Source organism: Trichechus manatus, unplaced genomic scaffold, assembly GCF_000243295.1.
Source record: "Trichechus manatus latirostris isolate Lorelei unplaced genomic scaffold, TriManLat1.0 scaffold00130, whole genome shotgun sequence".
Classification (NCBI taxonomy): domain Eukaryota; kingdom Metazoa; phylum Chordata; class Mammalia; order Sirenia; family Trichechidae; genus Trichechus; species Trichechus manatus.
The window spans coordinates 1,047,380-1,070,680 of record NW_004444066.1 but is presented as its reverse complement, the minus strand read 5'-3'; the positions used below and the strand labels follow the sequence as shown (position 1 = coordinate 1,070,680).

At 46.5% G+C, this 23,301-nt stretch overlaps 1 protein-coding gene and 1 pseudogene across 1 annotated transcript in view; one reads left to right on the top strand and one right to left on the bottom strand.

Annotated features, from left to right (window-relative positions):
* CSF1R (colony stimulating factor 1 receptor) overlaps positions 1–16,022 on the bottom strand; it is a 34,963-nt gene extending 18,941 nt beyond the window's left edge. Inside the window, exons 1-6 of the mRNA XM_004384899.2 lie at positions 15,858–16,022; positions 11,426–11,683; positions 10,718–11,002; positions 8,686–8,819; positions 7,855–8,014; positions 2,924–3,110 (exon numbers count right to left, since the gene is read on the bottom strand). Coding sequence (XP_004384956.1) covers positions 2,924–3,110; positions 7,855–8,014; positions 8,686–8,819; positions 10,718–11,002; positions 11,426–11,683; positions 15,858–15,906 — 1,073 coding nt within the window. The 5' untranslated portion in view covers positions 15,907–16,022. The remainder of the gene's footprint in view (positions 1–2,923; positions 3,111–7,854; positions 8,015–8,685; positions 8,820–10,717; positions 11,003–11,425; positions 11,684–15,857) is intronic.
* On the top strand, positions 1,657–2,896 carry LOC111822104 (60S ribosomal protein L36a-like; annotated as a pseudogene).
* Positions 16,023–23,301: the final 7,279 nt, after the last annotated feature.

The window sequence follows — 23,301 nt, the reverse complement described above, 5'->3', positions numbered from 1 at the left end:
TTATTACCAAAAAGGCCTGCGAGCAAAAACTAACAGAAGGTTTTCTTGGCTGATTGAGATCACAGGTTTTTCTTATTTTATTCTTTCCTTGATATCTATTTTATAATTTGTCCATCATCAATATGTATTCTTTAGATAATAAACAAGTTTTTAAAAAATCATAGCAAATGAAGCATATGTCTGCACAGAAACTTGTAACTGAATGTTTATAGCAGCATTATTCATAATTGTCAAAGGCTCACTAACAGATGAATGGAGAAACAAAATGTGGCACGTCCACACAATGGAATATTATTCAGACATGAAAAAAAGTGAAGTACTGATGTGTGGTACAATGTGGATGGACCTTGGAAACATCATGCTAAGTGAAAGAAGCCATTCCTAAAAGACCACATGTATGATTCCATTTACATGAAAGTCCAGAACAGGAAAATCTGTGGAGACCAAAGTATATTACCGGTAGTTTAGGCTGAGAGACGGGGGAGTCGGGGCTAGAAGAAGGATAGCTAATGAGTATGGGGTTTCTTTTTGAGATGATGAAAATGTTCTCAAATTGACTGTGGTGATGGTTGTACATATGTGTGAATATACTAAAAACCATGGACTTCTAATTTAAATGGGTGAATTGTATGGTGTGTGAATTATATCTCAGTTAAAAACAAACAAACAAAAACTAACCCTGTTGCCGTTGAGTCAATTCTGACTCATGGTGACCCCATGTGTTACAGAGTAGAGCTGCACTCTGCAAGGTTTTCTTGGCTGTAATCTTTACAGAAGCAGATCACCAGGCCTGTCTTTTGTGGCACTGCTGGGTGGATTCAAACCACCAAACTTCTGGTTAGTAGCAAACCGTTTGTGTCACCCAGGGACCTATATATCTCAATGAGGCCTTTTTAAATAACTACATTACAGCAAATTACAGCAAAATACCTGTAGCCAGAACTGGAATAAAATCCATGGCAGTCAAAGGGCAGGCTCATTGAGCCAGATCTTCGGGTACAGCACCCCTCTATGCATGTCAATTTTTGAGATAATTCAACGTAGATAACATTTATCCCTTAAACTGAAAAGAATTTAACTTTTTTTGATGACTGAAAGTCACCATTATGAACACAATCTCATAGAAGCCAAAATTCAGTGATGCTCACAAGGGCTGTTTGGTGCCTAGGCTTGTCAGTCCCTGCGCTGATGGCCCTAGACTACTGTGTTCTAGGGGGTCTCCATGTTTCTTTTCTACAGTCTTTGTAGCTGTGGATCCCTGAAGCCTATCTATGTACCTGTTTCCTACCGGGGACACAGACTGCAGCTTCAGAACTTCTGCTGTAGACTAGAGGCAGATAGAAACCCTGGTCAGAAAGAATCAGAAGGGAGAGAGGAGGAAGATGAGGACCAGGCAACAGCCTTGTTGCTTTTGATTATCGACCAGTGAGAGTCCAGGAATCGATGAGGTCTGGGCTTCAGGTACTAGAACACCCCAGAGGTTTGTGGAATATCTAACCCAGGGATGGCAAAAAGGTCTCCTCTCATGACCCAACTAGGATGGAAATACTGCCCGAGGGGCTGTGTTGAGAAGGACTCTGAGGCTGCATTTAGACTCCACGGGAAAGAGTTCAAAGATGGATTAGGGCTTTTCGTGCTGATAGCACTCCCACAAACATGGTGAAAGTTCCTAAAACTTGCAGGACTTTCTGAAAGAAGTCCGACCCCACAGGTGACACAGTACAAGAAGGGCAAGCATTCTCTGTATGCCAGGGACAGCAGAGTTACTACAGGAAACAGTGGATAAGGTGGGCAGAGACTAAGTTGATTTTCTGGAAGAAGGCTGAAACTACAAAGATTGTATTGAGGGTTGAATGCACTGAGACCAACTGCAGATCTAAGAGAATGCTGGCTGTTAAGAGATAAACGCATTTCGAACTGGGAGGAGATAAGAAGACCAACAGCCGAGTGATCCAGTTCTAAGCTTCATCTGTTTCATTACAAAGACAATAAAATCTTGAGGTTATGTTCATTTAAAAAAAATGGATTAGGAAGAGAATGGATTGGGGATGTGTGTCTTGAGTGTGGGAGGGGAAGTTGTGGTGTGCAACTTGATCGAGCTGCATCTTCTCATTCTAATCGAACCGAGTGAAGAAATGATTATTTTAACACCTGCTATCAGCGTTGCCCTTCGGGAGGAAAATTTTTTGTTTAGAAAATGACCACTAATAAAAGGTAGGCCACTTTGGGTGGTAGAGGTAAGTCCGTGAGGACATAGTCCATAAGGCGACAGGAAAAAATTAATTTATAAAATGTTGTGCATGTGGAATAAACAGGATTCTGGGGTGGAGAGATGAGAGAAGAAAGGAGAGAGGATGTGGAGTCAGGTTGCACCTTCTGAGAGGAGTTTTGAGCCCCTGGAGAAAAGTAGCCAGTGAAAAATCCTCAGAATGGGTGACCACAGGCCTTTAAAGAATTTGAGTATTTGTGATTGTGCAATGGTAACTCCCTGTACCCCCCAAACCTGTGTATGTGGCAGATATCCTGTGCAGTCACTATTAAGAGTGTATATATGAGTGGAAATCATGGTGTGGGGGCCTGTTGTCTACATCTGGATTGGCCACGGAAGAGGAGAAAAAATGAGATTGAGGGTTTCTGAGTGACCACGAGAATGCACACCCCCAAGAAATGGTGGAATTCTGAGAAGGGAGTTGGATTTCCCAAGGATGTGGGACAGGAGGGTAAGCCAGTTTGATCCAAATCTTCAACACACGATGACTGACATCGAGGTTATACGTAATCAGGGAAAGTGAGACCCAGAAAGGGAAGGAATTACCCAAGGTCACACAGCAAGGTTAAGGCATGACCCAAGTGTCCGGAACACTGGCTGAAGCATTCCCCAACTGGTTGTGGGGCTGTGCAGATGGGAGTTGATAGGTGATACCTGTATGTGTCCTCGATGATGTCAAAATTGAGGCTGTGCTGCTGGTCAGAGAAGGGTCCCAGGTAGGTCCAGTTAAAGCCTTGCAGAGCCGGGTAGGCCTCCACCTTGACTTTGAGGTTGAACTTCTCACCCAAGCTCACCTCCTGGAGGAGGTTCTGCTCAGAGGTCAAGTTCAAGTAGGCACTCTCTGAAAGGCAGAACACACAGAGATCTGGTGTTATGGGAACATGTCCCATTTGGTCATTTGGTCATCCACCCACTGATCTATTTGTTCAGCTGGACCCTACCTGAATACCTACTATGTGCCGGGCACACAGTCCCTACCCCCAACACAGCTTGTTCTCTGATATTTCTTGTCCCACCACCCACCTCAGCAGCCTAAGGCTCAAAACTGTTTCCTCACTGACTCCCTGGGAGAACTCCTATCCTCCTTTGATGTGGGCAAATTCCTCTCCCCCTTAAGCCTCCGTCTCCTCTCTGTATAATGAAGAGATTGAATGTATCTGTGAAATTTAATTTTTGAAAAACTTTTTAGCAGTAAAAAAAATCTGTTGTTTTTTACATGCCCTCAGCCATTCCCCCTTCTTCTGGTAAGAGTTCAGCCAGTCAGGGTAATCTGTCCCCTCTGGACCCAGGGATTTGTTCAGGGAAGGCACATGAGTCCAAGAGTCTAATGAAACTCAATTGTAAGATTTTTGTTGGCACTCTGGGAAAAGAGAAGCCCTCGCTCCACTGGGATTGACAAGCTTGGCCCTACTAGGGGTCTTGCTGCCATCAAGGGGAAAGCCTGCTTGAGGAGTAGGTCAAAAAGCAAAAAATTAGAGCTGGGAGTAGAGAAGCAATAGATTCTTGTTCACATTGTCAGAACATCTATATCCAACTGTGCCTGAAGCTGGTATCCACAGACGTTTGAGCTACATGGCTGTTTTAGTTACCTAGTGCTCCTATAACAGAAATACCACAAGTGGATGGCTTTAACAAACAGAAATTTATTCTCTCACAGTTTAGGAGGCTAGAAGTCCAAACTCAGGGCACCAGCTCCAGGGGAAGGCTTTCTATCTCTGTCGGTTCTGGAGGAAGGTCCTTGTCATCAATCTTCTCCTGGTCTAGGAGCTTCTCAGCGCAGTGACCATGGGTCCAATGGATGCGCTGCACTCCCGGCACTTCTTTCTTGGTGGTATGAGGTCCCTCTCCTCTCTGCTCAATTCTCTCTTTTATATCTCAGAAGAGATTGACTCAAGATACAACCTAATTCTGTAGATTGAGTTCTGCCTCATTAACATAACTGCCTCGTCAACATCATAGAGGTTAGGATTTACAACACATAAGATAATCACATCAGATCACAAAATGATGGACAACAACACAATACTAGCAATCATGGCTTAGCCAAGTTGACACACATTTTAGGGAGACACAATTCAATCCATAACAATGACCAATAAAGTCCCTCTTTTGATTAGGCCAGTTGGAGTTGGTTTCTGTTACCTGCACCTGAAAGAGTCCTGACTAGTTTCTTCCAATGAAATCTTGCATGAATTAAAATCAAACTCTCTGGTTGAATTTCAGGCAACAGAGATGTGGCAAGAATCCCCACTCACTCAGCCTCTTCTTTCTTCTCATGGAAGCCACTGAGAGGTCTCCTCAAAACCCCAGGGCTTTGCAAAAAGCCCTGGACTATATGATCTCTACAAGCTCCTCTCCTTACTCAATTCTATGAATCTAAAATTTACTCTTCTACCTTGTCACATGTCTGCTCAGAAGTCCTCTGTCACGGATTGAATTATGTCCCCCCAAAAATGTGTGTATCTGTTTGTCTGGGCCATGATTTCTGGTACTGTGTGATTTTCCTGCCCCTATGATGTTAATGAGGGAAGATGGGTGGCAGTTGTGTTAGTAAGGCGGGAGTGGATCTACAAGATTGGATTGTATCCTGAGGCAATCTCTTGAGATATAAAAGAGAGAAGTGAGCAGAGAAACAGGGGGACCTCATACCATCAAGAAAGCAGTGCAGGGAGCAGAGCGCGCCCTTTGGACTGGGGTCCCTGCGCAGAGAAGCTCCTAGCCCGGGGGAACACCAAAGAGAAGGCTGACAGAGAGAAAAAGCCTTCCTCTGGAGCTGATGCCCTGAATTTGGACTTTTAGCCTGCTTTAACTGTGAGGAAATAAACCTCTCTTTGTTAAAACCATCCACTTGTGGTGTTTCTGTTATAGCAGCACTAGATAACTAAGACATCCTCCATGACTCCCCATCTTCTTGACATTCAAGGCTGTCCTCAATCAGGGCTCACTATGTCCATCCAGCCATCTCCCCACTTCCTACACACACACACACATGCTGACACACACAGTCAGTCACTCAGTGCTCCACTCATCTAGATCCCCTTCCATCCCCTGAACACAGCATGATCATTCCAACCTTGGAGGTTTTGCTTAAGCCATTTCCTCCGCTAGCAACCCCATCCTCTTCCTCTCTTCTGTTTAGACCCTCTTCATCCTTCAAGACTCACCCCTACTCCAGTGAGTCTCCATTGACCACTCCAGGCCACAGAGGGATCTCCTTCCTTTGAACTCCTGTTGCCCACCTAGACTGCACACTCATTAGGCACCATACCCACACTACTTCACTCATCTGGTTCAGTTCTCCCTTCAGGTAGCTATCCTCTCTCTGTCTTGTCTGTGAGGTTTTAGGGCAATGTTTTTGTTTTCTCTCTCTTTTAGCCAGCCATCCACCTACCCACCCCACCAACCCACCCACCCATCCATCCATCCATCCATCCAAACTCCAGACTCTAACCACTTTCCACCACTTCCGTTACCACCCTGGTCGAGGCACCATCACCTCTAGCCTGGACAGTTGCAGTAGCCTCCTAACTCGTCTGCCTGCTTCTACTTTTGCCTCCCGACAACCAGTCCTCAACACAGCACCAGAGGGCCCTGTTAAATCTTGTTACATCCCAAGTCATGTCATGTCACCCTGCTCAAAACCCTGCAATGGCTCCCCATCTTCCCCAAGATGAAAAGTCTAAGTCCTTACATTGGCTTATAAGGCCCTACGTGATCTGCCACGCTGCTCCCTTTAGCTCTCTGATCTCATCTTGTATTGCTCTTTCTCTCGCTCACTCCACTCCAGCCACAGTGGCCCACTTGTTCCTTGAACACAGCAAGCACAATCCTGCCTTAAGACTTTTGCTATTTCCTCTGCCTGATACTCTTTCCCCCAAGATATCTGCATGGTTTGTTCCTTTACTTCCTCCAAGTCTTTGCGCAAATGTCAACTTCTCAGTGAGGCCTTCCTTGATGATGACTCTATTTTAAACTGCAAACCTTGTATAATTTACTTATTTATTTTGCTCACTGTTTGTCTTCCCACAAGCAGAACATAATCTACATGAGGGCAGAGATTTTTGTATCTGATACATTGGTGGTTGTATCCTCAGCATCTAGAACAGTGTCTGGTAAAAAAGTATGAATGAATGCAAACACTTATTGAGTGACTACTGTATGCCTGCCCTAGAAAATAGATAGGATTAGAACCCATAGCTGGGGGAAAACTCCATGTGCTTTTGCTGTTTCTCCCCTTTATAAACCCCTAGCGCAGGATGGGGCCCAGAACACAGCTCACATTCTATTGCAAGTCTAGTGTGTTGCATGTACTCTAAGGGCAGTGATTCTCATGCTTCCCCTCCCCTCCATCCCTCTCTGTCATGCCAGACTGAAATGACTCAGAGCCTGTCCCTACCCTTAAGAAGCTTCTGCTCTGCTTCCTGATTCTCAGCCCAGTGACTGGCACTGCCCCCACCCAATCACCCTAGCCAGAGACCTGGAGATCATCTTTAGCTCCTCTTTCTTCACCCCTTCATCCCAACAGTCATCAAGTCTTGTTGATTGTCTCTACTAAATAGTTCTGGAGAACAGACTCCTGTATAATCCCTACTATGACCCAGCAGCACCCTCTGCCATTTCCAGCCTGGACCACTGTATCAACTGTCCTGACTGTTCTCCAGCCTTTTGATAAATACACACACACATTTAATTATCACAACAAACTTGTGAGGCACTTACTGTTATTATTATCCCCATTTTGCAGGTGGGGACACTGAGGCACAGAGAGGTTAAGCAACCCGCAAGTCATTGGTGGAGCCAGGTTGGAACATGCCCGGGAGTGTGTGCTCCTGACCGCCATGCAATGCCCTCTTGGTACAATCTGATCCCATTACTCTCCTCTTTAGAACCTTCAATGACTCCCACTGCCTACAGGATAAGACGCAAGCTTCCCATTTGAGTTAAGTCTCCTTTACCACCTGGCCTCTACTTCCATCTCTGCCTCCCTGGGCTCCTCCTCATGCCACTCCACGTCCCTGCTGTTGTCATCTTCTTATGGTGTCTCAAACGCACTGTGCTCTTTGTTTTGGTCCTTGCACATGCTGTTTCCTCTGCCAGAAGCACTGTTCCCCTTCCTTTTCCATCCCTCTGCCTGGTTAACCCCAGTTCATCCTTCCTGTCCCAAGCCTGGGTTGGGGACCCCTTTGGTGTTCCCACGACACCCTGCACTTCCCCCACAATCACCTTGAGTGATCATGTCCACTTGTCCATGTGACATGAGTGCCAGCACCCAGGATAGTGCCAGGCATGAAGGAATGAATGAATGAGTGAACGAAGTCTAGTAGTGAGCTACTGGGCACCAATCCCAAAGCAGAAAAAAATGGTGCTAGACCAAAATGCAGCAATGTACTGTAGGAACTCCAAGGAGGGAGAGAGGGATTCTGGGAGAGGAATTGTGGCTCTTTAGCCAAGCTCTAAAGATTCTAATAGGGGTGTTCTAATGGAGGTGTCCTTCTCCTCTGCTACCAGCTCCCTCCTTCCCAAACCCCTTATGTACCCCCACCCCAAGATCCCTGCCAACTCCTCCCCACCACCCTGATGCTCACCTACCACCCGGAAGACCATGGAGGTGGAGCTGCCACCCTGGGCACTGGTGGCCACGCAGGAGTAGTTGCCAGCATCTTGGAAGCCTACGTGATGTAGGTTGTGGGTCAGGACGTTATGGTAATGCTTATCATGGAAGTCAGTTGCTGCATAGACTGTCAGCTGCAACCAAAAGGAATGGAGATGTTTTACCAAGGTTGTTCAGGGATTAGAAAGATTTGAGTTCAAATCCTCAGCCTCTATGGATTACTATGTGCCTGTCCTTGGGCAAGGTACTGAACCTTGAGCCTCAGTTTCCTTATCTGTTAAATGGGACTCATATTAGTCCTAGGGTTGTGCTGAAGATCAAATGAGATAATGTATGCAATGGTTAGGACTGTGCCTGGTACATAGCAGGCATGGGGGTTGGGGGGGTGTCGTTATTAGTAGCAGCCTAGTGCTGTTCCTTCCTCTGAATACTCTCCCTGTCTCCCAAAGTCTATCTGGAATAGCCCTTATCTCCCTGGGCTTCAAAGGTGGCCTAGGAACCCTTTGCCTAGTCACAAGTGAGCTGACATCTGGCTCCTTGCTTACTGGCTGGGCCAAAGTTCATGGGTTAAGAGGCTAGAGTACCCCTCCCCCTGCCAAGATTCATCACCGGGAGCCTAAGTTCTAGTTCTGGATCAGCTACTGACTGTCAGTGGGATCTTGGGCAACTCTGTTCCCCTCTCAGCCTGGGCTGGGCCCTCAGCCCAGAGAGCCAGTTTGGGGTGGGGCTGGAGGTGCCACCCTGCTGGGCCTGGTGTACTGGGAGGACAGGCAGACTTCACCTTGCTTTCTCCCCAGGGACTGACCTTGGTGTCTCCACGTTGGAGGAAGACGTCAAAGGCGGGGTTCACGCTGCTGGCTGAGCACACGATCTGGGCAGCCTCCCCTTGAATCCGAACCAGCTCCGCAGGCTCCAGCTTCAAGGCCGGGGGCCCTGAGACTGAGGTCAAGAGACAGACTTATAAACAACTTGCTCCCTGCCATGGGCCAGGCCACTCTCCCACCCCAAACCCTTGGAGGAGCCTTTGTCCCTTGATTTTTCCCTCAGCGGCTGTGACAACAAATCCTGTGTCCAGAAGGAAATGTCCTCCATCACCCCCACCCACCCCCTAGCCTCCACCATCCTCTGCTTTGGACTTCTGCAACAGCCACCTTGCAGGCCTCCCTTCCAGACCTTCAACTGCCTACAACTGAGACTCCTAACAGTAGCCAAAGTAATCTCTTAACAATGTAAATGAGATCATGCCACTTCCTGTTTAAACAGCCAGTGGCTCCCCATCGTTCTCAGAATAAAAGCCAAAGTCCTTTTCACAGCCCCAGGCTCTGTTACTGACCACCTAATACCTACCACCTTTTGTTCACTGCACTGCAGCCACACTGGCCTTCTTCTCCACCACAGGGCCTTTGCACTTGCCATTCCAACCTGGAATGTTTTTCCTTCCATGCTTGAATGAGTGGCTGTTCTCATCCTTAGGTTTTTTTAGCTCAAAAATTCCTCAGAGAGGCCTTCTGTGACCAGCTTAGCTGAATTATGCCTCCACTCCCAGCTTTTTCCAGCTTGATTTCTTATTTATCACAATTTGTACTTATTTTCTTTAGAGTTTGTGTCCCCCAGTAGAATGTCAAGTCCGTGAAGGCAATCTCTGCAGCAACTAGCACAGTGCCAGATACATAGTGACCCTATAGGATAGAGTAGAACTGCCCCATAGGGTTTCGAAGGAGCACCTGGTGGATTTGAACTGCCAACTTTTTGGTTAGCAGCCGTAGCTCTTAACCACTACGCCACCAGCGTTCCCGCCCGATACATAGTAGGCTTTAAATTAACATTTTTGACTGTTGCTATTGTTGAAAGATGCTGTAGTCCAGTTTCCTGAGGTCCAGAGGCATCAAGTGCCTCACCCAAGGTCACCAAGGGGGTCACAGCAGAACTAGGGCCCAGGCCTCTTGGCTTCCAGCCAGCCTAGTGCTCTGCAGGATGGAGGTGCCGGGAAAGAGCCCTAATGGTCTCCTGTGCCCATGCCCCTGGGGTCTTTGACCTCCTGGGCAGGTTTAGCCACCTCAGGCCCAGCTGCCCCACTCTGACCCTAGCCCTCATTACAGGGTCCTAATTCCTATCTCAAGTCCAGGTCCTGAGCATGGGGCTCTGCTTGCTCTCACCAGTCCTTCTAGAAACCAAAATTCTGTCCCCAGCCTGGGATGTAGGAGAGTGGGGGCAGAGGATGTGTGAGACTCCTCCCTCCTCCCACCACCACCCACATCGAGAAATGTCCTGTGTGCTCACCCCCACTCCCATCTCTTGGCTCACCACCTCCACATTCATGTACTCAGGGCCCAGCACCATGCTGGTACCACGTCTGAAGGTGTGGGAGAGCTCCAGGTCTCCCTTAGTTCCTGGGACAATTGGAGCCTGTTCCCACCTCCTGACGCTGTACCTGCTGCCTCTTCTGCAGGAGCAGATCTTGACAGGCTCACCTCCTTCCCATCAGTCAATCTCAGCTCAGATAAAGTGTCACTTGCTCAGAGATACCCCCTCCGCTCACGCACACTCTCCATTCCATTCCTTTCTTTTCTTTGTTTTATAGCATGTCTCATTATCACAGGTGCTCTTGCCCATTGAGTGATTTATTTGCCTGTGGTCTGTCTCCCCACCCCTACACCCTTGCCCATTCTGCCCCAGCAGGTGTCCGATAGAAGTTTGCAGAATGGTTGGAAGGAAGAAGTGAAAGAAGGAGGACACCCATGACCTCCCATCAGGCCTGGCTCCCAGCCACTGCCCACATGCTGCCAGCTCTCCACTCTGCCCTCCGTGCCTCACCTGTCCTGCCCTGCCCCACGCACCTCTCTGCACCTTGAGCTGGATGCCGATGGACAGCACCTTCCTGCCACCCACCAGGGTGCTGCAGTGGTAGACCGAGCTGTCAAGGTACTTGGTCTTGTGGATGGTGAAGCCACGCCACTTCAAGAAAGAGTAGCTGGTGTCGTGCCGGACAGGCCGGCCCCGCTCCCGCACCAGCGAGACATCAGCCTCCAGCTCCGGGTTAGTGAGCAGGCAGGGCAGCAGTGCGTCCTGATCCTCAAGCACTGTCACCTCCTCCGCCAGGATGTTCCAGGGACGAAAAGGATCTGAGGTAGAGGGGATACAGAGTTATAACTGCCCTTTCTCCACCAGGCCAGCCAAGCACTCCCTGGACAGGGGTGAAGGGAAGGGACAATAGCAGGACAGTTCAGCTGATGCTTTAGAGGGGCTGTGGAGTCAGATGCACCTGGGTTCCAGTCCCAGCCCCACTACTTGATGCTGTGTGACTTTGGGCCAATGACTCAACCCCTCTGAGCCTCTGTAAAACGGGCATCCTCCTAGGACCTCCCTCCCAGGGTTATTGTGAGGACCACATTAAATTAGAAGTGCTGCCACAGGTCCTTGTTCATGGTAGGCGCTCAACAAGCAGGGCGCTGGTATCATTCTGTTAACATTGCCCCACCCCCCACTGCCCACTCCTAGTGGGACCTGCTGGAACGGGCCTCTTGGTCATGAAGTGAAGTCCTCACCTTTCACGAAGAGGTGGATGTTGGCGTCGCCCCTCGAGAGTTCTCCAGACTCAGTGCAGTGATAGGTCCCCGTGTTTCGGAAGGTGGCATTGGTTGTGGTCAGGATGCTGCTGGGGGCCTCATGGCCCAGGGTCCAGCCGGGCGAGATAGGGCTGTCCCACTCCACTGTGCCATTGCCCACACATCGCAGGGTCACTGGTGTGCCTGGCTCCACAACCAGCTCTGGGCCTTGGGGCTCTATAACCGGGATCCCCTGACCTAGGAGGATGGGATTGCAGAGAAAATGAGGCCTCAGTGCGCCCCAGGGTGCTCCTTGCCTCTGAGATGGTGGTGCCCTAGCAGGGCTGGTACAGGTACTGGGCTGGGCCAGGCCTCTGCTCAGCTGCAACCTGCAGGATCACCTTGAGCAAGTCCCTGCCCCTCTCTGGTCGTTTGCTCAGCCCCCTACCCCAAACCTGCTTAGGGATGAGCTGATATTTCTGATATCCAACAAACCTCTCTTCTGAGACAGGGGGACTGGGAGCTTTTTCGGCCCCCTACCCATGCCACTGTCCCACTTGGGCTCCCCCCACCTCCTTCTCAGCTGCGACTGTATCATTCTTCACTCCAGGAGAAGACTCCTCTAGCCCCTTGTCCAAAGTGGGTCCTTCAGGATCCCCAGTGCCCAGCCCAGGGCCCAGCTCAGAACAGGAGGCTCAGACAAGCAAATGAAGAAACAAATGAATGGAGTGTTCTTGGCCAACTCCTCTGGCTGCATTCAGATGGAGAAGAAGAAAAAGGAATGCAGGCTCTTAGCCCAGCAGAGTGGGAAGGTTCTGAGAGCTGTCTGTGTATCTACTCCTACTTTTGGATGTCTGGTCTGTAGCACAGTGGGATGGTTCAGAGTGTGGATTCTGGAGTCAAGCTTCCTAGATTTCAATCCCAGGCCCCTGTTAACACCTGTGAGCACTGGACACAGTTTCTGTGCCTCAGTTTCCACATCTCTAAAATGGGGACAATAATTGTACCCATTCATTGGGATGTTAGCAGGCTTAAATGCATGGAAAGCTTTAGAACATCATCTGTCACCACGTAAGTACTCAACAATAATTGACCTTCATGTTTATTGCCTAGTTTACCCCCATCAGCCCATTCCTGAGCCCCAGCACTGCTGTGTTTACTGGAGAGCCAATCTCTTTTAAGGAAAATTTTCTTGAAGGAGAAAAGAGAACTTGAAACCCATACCAGGCCCTCCGGGAAGAAGGCCCGTTGCCCCTTCAGTGTCAGCATTTTTCCAAGACCTAAAATAAGACCAAAGGAGGGAAGTGAGAACTGATTCAAGGCCTTGGAGGGGCTGCCAGGCGCCCCTGGCCTGCGTGGGCGGAAACAGATTGCTGGCCCCCTGGCCCAGCCCCCAGTTTCCTCTCAGCCCACAGCCCTTCTCCTGGGGATGTTTTCACTTCTGCTTCCCCACCCTCCTGGCCACTGTCACCTCTCCAGGAGAGAGACCCCTGGAGACGGGGTGCCACCTGCTGGACATGGAAACACCTTGGGCTTCTGGGCTATGAAGCCTGACTCTGCCACTGACATACTGGGTGACCCTGGCAAGTCCAGCTCCCTCTGCTCTAGCCCCTTCTGTTCCAGGCGATGGGGCCCAGCAACACTCTGGTGCTGGCCTCTGAGCCCTGGGGGACCCGGGGCTTCTCTATTGTTCTCCACAGCTGCTCCTTAAATGGGTATCCCTCCACATAGACCCCCGATTTAGAAAGACCTTCTCTGTCAAATACTTCTTGGATGGCTTAATTTATGTTTTGATTTTGTATCCATCAGGGATGTGTAGGCTGTCTCTGATCCACATAAGGGATCAAGTGAACCCACAAATACTGCCAAAGTCAACCCCTGAGGGCTGTCAGTAGCCCTCATGTGTGGTGTGACTACCAGGGAAGGGGACACATGTTATTTCTGGCAGGCTTTCTGCAAATCTGAACGGAGCTGCAGCTGCCCATTACTACCAAGGCAATCCAGGCACCCAAGTGGGGTTTTACTGCAGGAAAGAGCTCGAACTGTGGGGTTACATCAACTTGGGTTTGGAACTTGGTTCTCTGTCTTAGTAGGCTTAGACTCCTCTTTCATTCAAAGGGAATAATCTGAGTTCCCACCTCTGAGACCAGTTGCCATTGAGTCAGTTCTCACTCATGGCAACCCCATGAGTAGAACTGTGCTCCATAGGATTTTCGATGGCTGATTTTTCAGAAGTAGATTGCCAGGGCTTTCTTCCAAGGTGCCTCTGGGTGGACTGTAATCTCTAGCCCTTTGGCTAGTAGCTGAGTATGTTAACCATTTGCACCACCCAGAGTCTCCCACCTCTGACAAATTCCGGGGAGATTCAATGAGATAATGTGCAGCCCCTGGCTCAGAGTCAAGTGTCCCTGCTTCTGAGCTACTGCTTCAGTCGCTACATTTCTAACATCTCTTCTGGCCCTGAAACTCTGATCTCCAAAGACTTTATTTTATTCACAGTCTATGATTATAATATCCCACGTCCTTGGACTTAGTGATTTCGTGCTGTGTTCTGTTTCTGCACCTGCCAGCCACACAGGCAGCTTCCCCTCCCCCGGCCTGTCCCTCTAGCTCCTGCCTTGGCCTCCTGGAAATGTGGTCAGAGAGAGACGTCTGTCCTGTTTGGTCCAATCCTGTCGTCCCGGATATTCACGCAGAACAGGGCTGACACCCTCAACTTCTGCCTCCAACTTCCCCTTGCTGGCATGGCTGGCAGGAAAGGAAAGACTGCTCAGCTCCTTTCCTCTCTGGAGCTGGGGGCAGGGGCTTGATGAACACCAACCACGTCCCCCTTCTGCACCTGTACTGCCTTCACCTCTCATCTTAGCTCCCAAGTCCCTCCACCCCTGCCCACTGGCCTGACCAGACCCCTCCATCATCAGCTCCCAGGACATGCCCCTTCCTCCACTCCCCTCAACACGCACACACAGTGCACCAAGGTTAGGACTCAGCCCCTCCTCAGTCCCAGCGACTTGTCACAGCGACCGGGAGAAGCGAGCCTCTCCCCATCCTTAGGGTGCTCCAACACCATCCCCTGACTCCTTCAGAGCACCCCCTACTCACTCACCACTTGTCTATTTGGCAGAAAGCCTAGGTTTCCAGCCCCTGCTCCTCATCTCTGCTGGGGCTAGGCACTGGACAACCTCCCACAGGCCCCTACAGGCAGGTTCTGGGGGTGAGGGCAGGACAAGGCAGTAAAATCAAACCCAAGGATTCCCATCTGGGTGATGGAAATGTTTTCTATCTGGATTGGGATGCGGGCTACACAAGCGTATACATTTATCAAAACCCATCAAGCTGTACACTTTAGAAGCTGTGCTTTCTATTACATGTAAATCATACCTCAATAAAAAAACAAACAAAAAAACACTCCAGCCCAAAGGGATTACTGGGCCAGAAAAAGACTTTAATGGGCCATCTCCTCATCAGAGACCAGCCATGCCAACTCCCTGTGGTCCTGCAGCCCTGGACTGTTGGAGGCCAGAGCTAAGGTCATCTGCAGTGGCACTGCCAAGGGGTGGCTTGGAGCTTTAGTTACCTTCCCCCAATCTCCATCATCCCCGAAGACCCCTTCAAATAAGCATATGATTAAATAAGAACCATGTTTGTTGGGCCAATTGTAGCTACAAGCCAAGCACACTAGCTCCTCACTTCCAATTTGGGCCTCTCCTAGATGGAAATTCTGCAGTCACTGCTGCTGCCTGGATGGGGGTGTGGTGTCCTACACAGCTCCCCATCCTGGGGCCCTGGCAGCCTATGTCTGGGAGGGCTGTGGCTGGGGAGAACCCTGCTGCCCTACCTCTCAAGCCTTCCTCCATCCTTAAACCTCTCTATCCCCACATTTCCATCTCTTGAGCCCTGGCCAAAGACCAACCGCTTGTCTCTCCTTTCCAACCCCTTACCCAAGGCTTCCAGCCAATGACAACTGCCTTGCTCCTTACCCCTTCGGGGCAGCATCCGCGCCACCTGGGAACTTGTGGGACTTGCAGACTCTCAGGTTCTACCTGAGATTTACTGAGTCAAAATCTGCAAGATCCCGAGGTGATTTAGGTGCACACTAAAGTTTGAAAAGCTTTGCTCCAGTCTATGCCATCACCGCCCCTCTGTCTGCCACTGAATAGATGTCAACACCGAAACTCTGAGAGTATCTGGGACTAGTTTAGGACATACAATGAATCAATGCTAAGCTGGGATGGATATACCACTCTGCGCCAGGCTAGTTCCACCCCACCCTCACCCTCTTTTTCCTCCACTATCTCTCCAAAGCAGATACCCATAGACCGGCAATTCAATGCTGAGGAAATGGAAACACAGAGTGCAGGGACAGGTGAATCCTTTCACGAGGGCTTTCTCTGTCACATTCCCTCCCCGAGTCCCCCAGTTCTGTTCTTACCATGCCAGGCTGTGGCCATCAAGAGGACCAGTAGAGCCCACGGGCCCATGGCCACAGTAGGAAAGAGGCCAGGCTGATGCAAGACTGGAGGATGAGTGGGGCTCTAGATTCCCAGCTACTAGCTCCTTGGGGATCAGGACCACTGGACACACGTTCCTCTTCACTGCACTGGCTGTTGTCTTCCTCCTCCTCCTTGGGTTGATCTCCGGCTTCCTCTTTTTTTTACTAGGCAAGGCAACCACAGTGTTTGGAAATTTTTGGTCTTTAGAAGAAAACAAAGTCATGACCCCCAGGGGGAGGAGTTAGAGCATGGGCAAGGATGGCCTGAGCCTGAGGGGATATGGCTAAGTTTAAGGCCCTTCTGAAGCCACCTCCAAGGGGCTCTTAGAAAAAAGACATGTCCAAGATCAAGTAGTTAGTCAGTAGCACAAATGGGGTTCTCTAGAGTGGCCAGGGGACTCTGGATGAGTCAAAAGGGACACGAGGCTGGTTTGGGAAAGCCTGATAATAGTAGCAAGAAGCTTCCATTTTATAGGACACTCACCAGTCAAGCCCTTTACATTCATTTTCTCCTTTGGTTCCCACAAAAACTTTATGTGGTAGGTACCGTGACTATTCCCATTTCACAGATGGGAAAACAGAGGCTCAAAGAGATCAGACGACTTGAGCTTGCCCATGGTCACACAGCTACCAGTGGTGGAGGTGGGATTTGAAAACTCAGTGCAGTAATGGAAAGGGAACAGAAAACCCCTCTACTCTGGGAAAAGTTCAGGAATACATATTGGGCCTAGATGTACAGCAAGGGGTAGCGCAAGATCACTGCAAAAGCTTCACCCCCAAGACCCAGGGACACACCACCTACCTAAAAGTGAGACTTAATCAGAACAACAGAGCATCCTCTCCACTCCTCACCACCAGGCTAACAAGTGTCAAGTAACAAGTAACAGCAGACTACTGCTGGGAACATGAAGAGAGACCCTCTATGAGGTGCAGAGCAAATGGAAGACCCAAAGTTGAGGGTGGAACAGATATTGAGAAAACCTTGCTGGCAAACAAAGCCCCACCCTAAATACAACATAATGTTCCTGTAACCCATTGACATTGAGTCAATTCCAACTCATAGCAACCCTATAGGACAGAGTAGAACTGCCCCATAGGGTTTCTGAGAAGCAACTGGTGGGTTCAAACTGCCAACATTTTGGTTAGCAGCCTGAGCTTTTAACCACTGCACCACCAGGACTTTAAAACCCTTAGTGCTTAATGGCAACAGATTTAGTTTTTGGTTTGGTGCTCTGACTATAATCATAGCAACAACAATTGTCAAGCACAGCTCAACTCTTGACTATATTGACTTAATTCCCTACAGTAAGGGCCCAGCAGAAGGGATGGTTACCCACTTCCAGGCATAAAAACTTAATCACAGTCTCAACTGTTCTACACAAGATGTCTAGCTTCTAATAAAAAATTGCAAGGCACACCAAGAAGTAAGAAAAAACAAAGACTGGAGCCAGATATCAGAACTGTCAGATATAGAATTTAAAATAACTATGATTAATTTGTTAAAGTCTCTAGTGGAAAAGTAGACATCATGTATGATCAGATGGGTAATTTCAGCAGAAATATGAAAGCTACTAAAAAGAATCACATAGAAATGAAAACACAGTGAAAGAGATTAAGAATGTCTTACTTGGGCTCATTGGTAGACTTGACAAAACTGAGAAAAGAATCAGTAAACTTTAAGGCAGGTAAAAGAAATTACCCAAACTGAAATAAAAAGGGAAAAAATGAGTGAAATACAAAACAAACAAACAAGCAAAATAGAGCAGAACATCCAAGAGAAGAAAGAAGGAAGCAGAGGAAATGTTTCAAGAAACAATGGACAAGAATTTTCCAAAATTAATGACAGACACCGGACCACAGGTCCAGGAAATTCAGAAGACACCAAGAAAGACAAATACCAAAAAAACAAACAAAAAACAAACCACACCTAGGTATATAGTATTCAAACTGCTGTAAAGTATAGATGAAGAGAAAATCTTTTAGGCAGCTAAGAAAAAAAAAAGGCACATTACATACAGAGGAATAAGGGTAAGAACTGTAGTAGACTTCTCATCAGAAACTATGTATGCCAGAAGACAGTGAAGTGACATATTTAATGTGCTGGGGAACAAACAAACAGACACTCACCCGTAAACCCAGAATGTTGTTTGTGTTAGCTGCCATTGAGTTGACTCCGACTTCTGGCAACATTATGTACAACAGAGCAAAATATTGCCTGGTTCTGCATCATCCTCACAATTGGCAGTATGTTTAAGTCCATCGTGGCAACTATCATGCCAGTCCATCACAGTGAGGGTTTCCCATGCCCTCTTTGACCCTCAACTTCACAAAACATGATGTCCTCCTCTGGCAATTGATCCCTCCTGATGATGTGTCCAAAGCAAGAGAGGTGGAAAAGTTCTGTTGTGAGCCATAAAGTTATTGGCTAATTTTCAGAAGCAGATAACCAGACCTTCTTCCCAGAATTATATGCCCTGTAGAAATGTCTTTCAAAACTGAAGAACAGATACAGATTTTCTTAGACAAAAGCAGAGAATTCATTGCCAGCAGATCAGTACTACATAACAACAACAACAACAAAAAAAGTAAAGATAAGTTCTTCAGGCAAAAGGAATTGAGAACAGATAGAAACTTGGAGACACACACACACACACACACACACACACTAAAGAGTGGGAAATGGAATAAATAAAAGTAAATATAAAAACATTTTTATCTTATTTTTAATTTTTGTCTAAAGCAGATGTTGGCAATTTTTTTCTGTAAAGGGCCAGAGAGAAATTATTTTAGGCTTTGTGGGCCACACAGTCTGTGTTGCAATTATTTAGCTCTGCCATTATAGTGCAAAAGCAACCACAAACAATACGTAAACTATTGAACGTAGCTGTGTTCCAATAAAACCTTATTTATGAAAAACAGTCAGCAGGCTATACTTTGCTGACTCCTGTTCTAAGGCAAATGGTGAGTTATACCATGTTAATGATCAGAAAACTCAGTATTATTAAGCATGTCAACTCTCTCCTAAGTTGATCTATAGACTCAAGAAAGTTCCGATCAAAATCTCTGCAGAGATTTTCTGTAGAAATTGACAAGCTGATTCTAAAATTTATACGGAAACACAAATGAACGAGAATAGCCGTAACAATTTAGGAAGAAAAGAACACAGTTGGAGGATTTATACTGCCTGATTATAAAGCTACAGTATGGTGCTGGAGAAAAATAGACATGGACATCAATGGAATAGAATAGAGTCCAGAAGTAGATCTGCACGTATATGGTCAACTGATGTTTTCACAAAGTTGCAAAGACAATTCACCAAAGAAAGGATAGTCTTTCCAAAACATAGTGCTGGAACAATCGGATATTCACATGCAAAAAACAAAAATAAACTTTAATCCATACTTCAAACACTATGCAAAAAATTAGCTCAAATGGATCAAAGGCCTAAATGTTAAACTATACAATGATTACAAGATAATAGGAAAATCTCTGTGACCTTGGGAGATAGGCAAAGATTTCTTAGACACAACACCAAAAGCATAATCTATAAAAAATAATTTTTTTGATTAATTGGACTTCACCAGAATTAAGACCTTCTACTCTTTGAAAGACATGATTAAGAAAATTAAAGCACAAGCCACAGGCTAGGAGAAATATTTGAAATCTTGTATCTTATAAAGGACTTATACTTAGAATACAAAAAGAACTCTCAAAACTCAATAATAAGAAAACAACTCCAGAAAATGGACAAAAAATTTGAACAAAGAACACATATAGATGGCAAATAAGCACATGAAAAAATGTTCAAGATCAATATTTTTTAGAGAAATACGAATAAAACTACAACGCAATACCACTGCATATAAGAAAAGCTAAAGGGAAAAAAAAAAAAAGCTGACAATTCCAAGTGCTAACAAGGATGTGGAGCAAGGAATTAAAATTCTCATACAATGAAAACTGTGAGAGCCGGAACTCAGCAGGACTGCCTTGTTTTTCAGGGTCTTGAAAGTTTTCTGCCTTTGACAGGGTCCGGTCTTACCACTTTTCTTTTTTTCTTTTCTTCTCCTTTTTTTTTTTAAATTGTACTTTAAATGAAGGTTTACAGAACAAATAGTTTCTCATTAAACAGTTAGTACACATATTGCCCTATGACAATGGTTAACAACCCCACGACTTGTCAATACTGTCCCTTTTCAACCTTGGCTTCCCTATTACCAGCTTTCCTGTCCCCTCCTGCCTTCTAGTCCTTGCCCCTGGACTGTTGTGCCCCATTAGTCTCGTTTTGTTTTACGGGGCTGTCTAATCTTTGGCTGAATGGTGAACCTTGGGAGTGACATCATTACTGAACTAAAAGGGTGTCCGTGGGCCATACTGTCAGGGTTTCTCCAGTCTCTGTCAGGCCAGTAAGTCTGGTTTTTTTGTGTGAGTTAGAATTTGTTCCGCATTTTTCTCCAGCTCTGTCCAGGACCCTCTGTTGTGATCCGTCTCAGAGCAGTCAGTGGTGGTAGCCAGGCACCATCTAGTTGTACTGGACTCAGTCTGGTGGAGGCCATGGTAGTTGTGGTCCATTAGTTCTTTGGACTAATCTTTCCATTGGATCTTGTTTTCTTCATTCTCCCTTGCTGCCGAAGGGGTGAGACCAGTGGAGTATCTTAGACGACTGCTCAAAGACTTTTAAGACCCCAGACGCTACTCACCAACGTAGAACGTAGAACGTTTTCTTTATAAACTGTGTCACGCCAACTGAGCTAGATGTTCCCTGAGTCCATGGTCCCCACAGCCCTCTGCCCAGCAATTCCGTCCCTCAGGGAGTTGTATGTGTTTATGGAGCTTCCATGACCTTTCCTTGTACAAGTTGTGGTGGCTTCCCCAGTATTGTGTACTGTCTTACCCTTCACCAAAGTTGGTACTTATCTTATTGTCTATTTAGTACTCCCCCCCCCACACCCCACCTATCCCTTGTAACCAACAAAGGTTCTTTTTGTGTGTAAACTATTTCTTAAGTTTTTATAGTAGAGGTATCATACAATATTTGTCCTTTTGTGATTGACTTATTTCACTCAGCATAATGGTCTCCAGTTTCATCCATGTTATGAGATGCTTACTGAGACTTTATGTTTTTCTTCTTTTTTTTGATGAGTAGGTTTGTTAACTTTCTTTGTGGTTACCTTGAAATTTATCCTTATCTTCCTAAGCTTACTACTTTTCTATCACTGTTTTTAGGAAAATATTTGAATTTTCCTTCTCTGACTGGTTTCCACCTTACAGTTTCTGGCTTTCATGGGTTTTGCTGTATATATTGCTGGTAGGGATGAAAAATGGTACAGACATTTTGGAAATCAGTTTGGCAGTTTTTTAATAAAGTTAAAAATATCTAGCAATCCTACTCCTAGGTATTTACCCAAGTGAAATGAAAATTTATGTTCACACAAAACCCTTTATGTGAATGTTTGTAGCAGCTTTAGTTGTAATCGCCCCAAACTGGAAACAACTCAAATGTCCCTCAGCAGTTGAAAAGATAAACAAACTGAATGGATAAATCCATACAGTAAAATGCTACTCAGCAGTATAAAGAACAAACTTCTTCATATACGTGAATTTCAAATGCATTATGCTAAGTGAAAGAAGCCAAATTCAAAAGGCTGCATACTGATGATTCTATTTCTATGGCATTTTTGCCAATGGACAGAAAACAGATCATTGGTTGCAAGGGTATGGGGTGGACAGAAGTTGACTACAAAGAATCATGGGAGTTTTTTTTGATGGTGGAACTATATTCTGATTGTGATTACGGTAAAAAGGCTATATAAGTGTGTCAAAAATAGCAGAACTATACAAAGAAAAGGGTGAAGTTTACTGTATGTAAATTAAAACAGAAAACCAAACCCATTGCTGTCTAGTCGATTGCAACTGATAGCGACCCTATAGGACAGAGTAGAACTGCCCCATAGGGTTTCCAAGCAGCGTGGTGGACTCGAACTGACGACCTTTTGGTTAGCAGCCGAGCTCTTAATCACTACATCATCAGCTAAACCTTAATAAAACAAATGGGAAAAAAAAGTAAAAAGTTAAGAATAACTAAGGCAGTCTTGAAGAAAGTGAATAAAATAGAAAGTCTTGTTCTACCAAATATCAAAAGTTATTATAAACATAAGATGATTAAAACAGTTTGATATTGGCTTAAAAAAAAAAAACCAAACCCATTGACGTCTAGTTGATTCCAACTCATAGCGACCCTATAGGACAGAGGAGAACTGCCCCATAGGGTTTCCAAGGAGTGGCTGGTAGATTCAAACTGCCAACCTTTTGGTTGGCAGCCAAACTCTTAACCATTACACCACCAGAGTTTCTGATACTGGCTTACAGGTAGACAAACAGACCAATATACAAAATAAAGATCCCAGAAATAGATCTATATGTATGGACACTAGGTGGAACTGCAGAGTGGTGGAGGAAGTGGGGAAGGACAGTGTTTCCAACACATGGATCTGAGATAATTGGCTGTCCATATATTTTTAAAAGTGGAATTGATTTGTACCTAACACCACATACAGAAATCAACTTCATTACCAAGTGTTGCCAGGGAACAGAGTAACACGAAGTCTCGTACACTGCTGGGGAGAGTGTAAATTGATACAACCACTTGAGAAATAGTTTAGTGTTATATGCTTAAGTTGAAAACATACCTATCTTACGACACAACAATTCCACTCGTAGGCAGACATACAACAGAAAAGTGTGATGTGTGTTCTAGCATACGTGCAGAAGGTACATAGTGTTACCGCAATAATGCGGATTGGAGCCGCCTGCCGCAATAGCCAATTCTGAGCCAAGAGTGAGGTGAGCAGCAAGACGTTTACTATCTATCGATATATAGGAGACAGAGGGGAATAGATTCCTCAAAAAAACCCGTCTCCCCCACTGGAGATCGGCTGAAGGCTTTTATAGGGACAGGATTATGGATCTTAGAAGTTTGTGTTCGTTTCCGCTTGAGGTGGTGATGTCTGAGATGAGTTAACCTTCTACTGGTATTCTTAGAAGTTATCTGGTGACATTCTTGGGGATTATCTGGCGGCATCCTGCTTTTTCTTGTCACAAGATGGGTGCTTTGTTTGGTTTTTCATTCTTAGATCATTATCACTTGTCTTCCACCCTCCAGGGAGGAACATCAGTTAATCTGAAACCTTTTGTAGAGACTGGAACCCAAGGGAAAAACAAAGTCCCGAGACAATGTGGAGGTTAGCAATGGGGAGTCAGTAATAGTGAGCCGGGCCTGTGCAGCCTCTTCCAATCCCCCCTTTTATCGGAAGTTTCTCAGTCTTGGGAAACAGGGCGTCACTTCTTTTCTGGCTACTTCCTGCTGGTTAGGGGCATCAGCTAGGGT